A 5,207-nucleotide genomic window follows, 5' to 3' on the forward strand; every position below is an offset into this window, starting at 1 on the left:
GAAGATAGGCAAGAGCTCAAGCATTTAGATAACACCTTTAACCCATTCACGCCAGGGCCATTCCGGCTTTGCACGGTCGCAATACCGAGGTTTTCGAACGCATCATCCAAACGCTTCGAGATTCTCGAGTGCACGAGCTGCGAGCCTGGGCTGCCCGCTCGCTCACCCCGAGCGCCGGCCTTGGCCAGATATCTTGTCGGCGGCGTGAATGGGTTAAGGTCACTCATATCTATACAAACTCTTGAGACATTCAGATTACAATTATGAAGTGAAACTAAGGATGTGCCTGGATATTCCAGAGTCCTCTGTGTTAATTGCTTAACTAAACATCATTATCACTATCATTATCTCCTAATAATGTTGATTACACATTACATTGTCCATTGATTATGTAAATTCACAGTGTTGTCTCTCTTCTGGCATGAACTTGCCAGGCATGAACTTGCCAGGGTCACAAGGTTAACCCTTTAACAGTGGGGCACCTGGACATTTTGTCAGGGTATTTCAAAATGGGTTAAGGGGTTAAAAGGGAATAAACAACATTCAACAACATTTCCTGTGTCAGTATTGTAGCCATCTCCATCTTGGTTACTCCTTACTGATATAACTTTTGGAATTTATCTAAAAGATATTTTCCACTTTATGACTTGCAAAACAGCAATACATTACAGGCAAACATTAAACTGCACCATAATCTCAGAGGTGTAATAATACTCTAAAATATTATGATCTCACGGCAGTGATAATATTGAACTGAATATTCAAATGGCAATTGATCATCCCTTGTCCATGCCCACAATAAGTTGTTTAGGGGATTTGGTGCACCTACAGTCCATCGTGTATACAGTCAAATGGGGATGAATCTCACTGCTCCTGAAAACTAATTGCAGGATGACAGGATGAAACTTTAGCTTAGACCATTATTACAGTGAATGGTCTTTAATTCCACTGTTTACCTTTGTCACCTTCTAGTCATGTGCAAGTACTTGTTATGACAGCAAAGGTAATATTCGACTTGCATAATGGCAGTAAATAAATGCTATACATATATTAATTTGACATTTAAATATTCACATACATTTCTGAAGTCTTAAACAAAGGGCTTTGCCCATCAGCCAGACACTGCTGTGTGTTCATGTTTACAATACATATTTATAACCTCCAAGATATTGTATGCTTCATACTCCTTATTCATAGAATCTCATTTATGTTGGACTTGGAGTTACAATGTGATTGATAAGGAAAGGTGATAGAAAGTGTTTTCATAAGGGGTAGGATTTGCAGGTTTTGTTGTCAGAGAATTATGAGATTGATTGCTTTGTATACTTCCTTAATTTGTTTTCTAGTTCCTCTTCCTTTTGCTGAAATTTTTTACAATTTGCCAGTTATGGAATTTTTTTTAAATAAGAATCAGGAGATATATTATATATGTAATATTTTTGGATAGATTTTATTTGTATTTCTTTTTTTGGTACATCTAAATGTTTTACACTGTTTGAAAACAGGTTCACAGTTGGCTGATTATTGCTGTGCTGAGAGTGCAGCTATTAATACTTCAAAGGAGACTGTTCCTCATTATGTGGTTTTTGTTGAATACCAAGATGGCCAAGTTATGTCCCAAGACAAAGCTTTGGAGGTAAGTTGACTTTTATTGTTCAAATGTAACTGAGATATCAAAAAGTTTTCCATTAGAACATTAATCCTAGCAAATTAAACATCTCCATGACACAGTAGCAAATCAATCTTCCTCTTACCAACAGTTGGATGCGGATCTTCGAAAAGAGCACTTTGTCTACAATTCATTTCGCACAAAAGGGAGCATCGCAGTTCCCCAAATGTACTCAGTGAAACCTGGCACCTTCTTAGCTCTGCGCCAACATCTACTACAACACACTGATGCATCAGCTAATCAATTGAAAATACCTCGAGTATTAGTCAAAGAATCAGCAATTAAGTTTTTGATGGAAAATGTAGTCTAATGAAGTGTATAAGAAACTAGGGATAATTAATTTTGGGAATGAGTCCTTTTTTCTTTTCTTTACAAATTTAAAAGAGTTCTTTTTAGATTATTTATGCAATATACATGATCTATATTTGTTTATTTTTGATGATAAACAAGTAATCTTATCATATATTGTTCACTGTCATAGCTGCCAGTAAGTCATTAGGATTGCCAATCTTTCTGGAAATCAGCGAATCCTGGTAAAATTTTCTTGTCAGTGAATTTGTAAAAAATGCGTTATACCAGGGAATTTGATAGAAAAATTCCCACAAGCTGAAGTTTGTTTTCTGTTAGTAACCTTTGTATGTATGAATAAAAACAGTCTGTAGTGAGACAGAGAAAGGAAAATAACCACATGTTCCAACTGTGAGCTACTACGATACCAACAGAATCAGAAGTGCTGGGATTCACAAAGTGTGTAAATTCTACCAACATGTGTTTTTAGTGCCATAATTTAGAACCTACAGGACATTTTAATTTGATCATGTAAAAGTTTGAAAAGTCTGGTGGTTGTAATTCTGTCTGTTGCTATCTTGAAAATGTTATTTTTTATACACAGGTACTTGCCCTTGGGTATGTAAATACCCCAAGATTGTAATGAGAGATTACATATCCAACATTTTGTTAAAAAGGTATATTATTTTTAAAAATTGAGAAGGGACCCTGAGCATTCAATTGTACTCCAATTTGACACAATATGAACTGGCAGTGAAATTATCTTTACTCTATAATTAAGATGTCAGACCTGGAAATGGGTTGAAAAAATTATCCTGGAAAAATAAGAAGCCATCAGGGAAGAATCAGGGAATTTTGTTTTCATAACAGAGCTTCTTCCATTTTTTCAGTGCAACTTTTCCTTCATAATGTTGTCATCAGTTTGTGTCCTTGTGAATGCCAGTAATCTGGACTGCATATGATTATGAGCTAAACAGGATACAGCTTTAGGTATGTGTATCTTGTCTTGTGTGATGCTTAGTTACAACTTTTTATTTAACCCATTGCAGACGGAGATAAATTTTCTTGCCCAACCTCCAGGATAGGTTTTATTTTTAGAGAGAGACCGCTTGAAGCAATGTAATTTGAATCTTCCCACTCTCTTTCAGTCATTCGTTGTAAAACTAGAGCGGTTTTTGTGTTTTATTTTTTTGTGTGTTTTATTGAGTTTAGAGACTTATATGTGCCATATAACAGGCTCTATCAGTGCTGCAGTTGACTAAGATTGTAGTATATTATCCATATTAGCTCATTATTTCCTTTATACTCAATGTGATAGAAGTATTGCTGTTTTATGGGAGGACAAAAGACAACTTTATTTTTTCGTATTTTTGTGCTGTCATGAACGAATACGAAACATATAACCCCCTACAATAAAGATAACAAGAAGAGGTAGAGAAGAGGAATGAAACCTGTGCTTGTGACTGTGAGTGCCACAATGAAAGGCATCCATATTGGCACAGGAGCACATTTTAGACACTGGGTATGGATTGAGTCACCTTCCTCTTCTCGTTCTGCCTGCACATATTTCATCGGCGGTAGTTTTGAGCAAGGGTTCATCAACTTAGTGTGTGCCATCGCTCTATAGAGACAGTGCTTGCTAGAGACCGTGGATGGGTGCCATTCAAGGCTCTCTCTCCTGCTGGTGCTAGGAAAAAGTGGTGCCATCTAGGTTTTGGACGTTAAGCTAGCACGGTATTACGGTAATTATAGTAATTATGACTGCAGTAGCCATCATCACTCATTCCTTTTTCATAGCACAATAAAATAGCATAGTATTCCAAAATCCCCGAACGTCATGTACGTCATGACGCCCGTTGTCAGGCCAAAGCTCCTATGTCATGTATGTCATGACACCCGTACGCAGTGGGTTAAAGGCCAAAAATTAATAATCTTGAGTTAGATGCACAGTTTGATAGAGTACAACTAATTATTTTTTCCCTTATTTGTAGTTCTGTTTCTTTTAATTTTAAATTATTTATTGATTGATTTGTTTTAATCTTAATTGTAATTATAATTTTTTCTTGTATTTTATTCATATATTATTTATTTATTTCATTTTTAGGAGACCTATAGGTTTCCTTAACCCATTGGTCGTGGTTTTAAATAAATGGTATTCATTGCATTTTAGCTTTTTTAATATTTTTTATAGATATTTAGATTATTTAGAGTTCCTACTTAATAAATCAATGAATTTACTACAAAGGCAAGAACAAAAAATAATATATTTTGAGGATAACCTAAATGCACCTAAACTTAGTTTAACCCATTCGTATTGGTTGATATCCTATCATGTGATAAAAAAATATCCCCAGACCTGGGTAATGTCCCAATAATAATTTTTCTGTTATTTTAGTTTAGGTGTTTGAGCATCATAAAATGAGATATAACATTAAAAAATGATGTCACAGAAAACTATGTGATATCAATGACATCAGGTAATATCTGCTTATTGATTAGTTGATCTGAGTTGGAAAACTATTGTAAAATCAAATGTGGTTGGCCAAGAAAAAAAATAATGTAAAAAATTACTAATGCAATATTACTTCTAATTTGTCATTTACTCGTGATATTACATCATGTCACATCACAAGGTACATGTACATACTCATATGTACATACATGACTATTCATATTGTTTTTTGATGCCCCACTTTCCATTGTTATTTTCACATAGAAGTGATGAGTATAGGCAAAGTTCAATAAAATAAGACTAGAATGGCATTACTGTAACATGTTTTTTGACTAAAATAACTCAAAATTTTTATGTGCCTTTAAATTGTAGACACATTTATGAAAACCACAAGAATAGGATGGGTGAAAAATGCTCTGAGAGGTTCATCGTGGCTCCGCGCAGCAAGAAAACACCCCGGCATGTGCTTTTTATCTTCCCAGCATAAGTGGGAGTAGGCGAAAATACGTCCTGTCATGAATGGGACAACTTAACTTATGGATAATTAAAAGATTACTTGATGGTCACTGCTCTGAATAATTAATTGGCTGGCACCCCATAGTGACAAAAAGTCATAGTGTTTTTGGTCTTAAGATCTTGAAGGAAAAGAATTGCCGATATCAGGTCTTCGTAGTCTTCATAGTGTGTACAATAGTAGGACAAGGAACAATAAAATTAAGGGATATTCTTTGAGGTCAGATGCCATGGGACCCCTTTTGGGAGAGGGGGCCTGATCATATACTCTGTAGGTATGACAAA

General features: G+C 35.3%; 1 protein-coding gene across 1 annotated transcript in view; it reads left to right on the plus strand.

Annotated features, from left to right (window-relative positions):
• The window catches only part of LOC122266072 (GH3 domain-containing protein), a 19,956-nt gene extending 15,239 nt beyond the window's left edge, over positions 1-4,717 (plus strand). Inside the window, exons 11-12 of the mRNA XM_086542931.1 lie at positions 1,506-1,636; positions 1,761-4,717. Of these exons, the coding sequence (XP_086399057.1) occupies positions 1,506-1,636; positions 1,761-1,979 (350 nt within the window). The 3' untranslated portion in view covers positions 1,980-4,717. The remainder of the gene's footprint in view (positions 1-1,505; positions 1,637-1,760) is intronic.
• The last annotated feature ends 490 nt before the right edge of the window (positions 4,718-5,207 follow it).

The sequence above is a fragment of the Penaeus japonicus genome, unplaced genomic scaffold (genome assembly GCF_977035675.1).
Source record: "Penaeus japonicus unplaced genomic scaffold, GWHDUDI00000001_assembly GWHDUDI00000013, whole genome shotgun sequence".
Taxonomy (NCBI): Eukaryota; Metazoa; Arthropoda; class Malacostraca; order Decapoda; family Penaeidae; genus Penaeus; species Penaeus japonicus.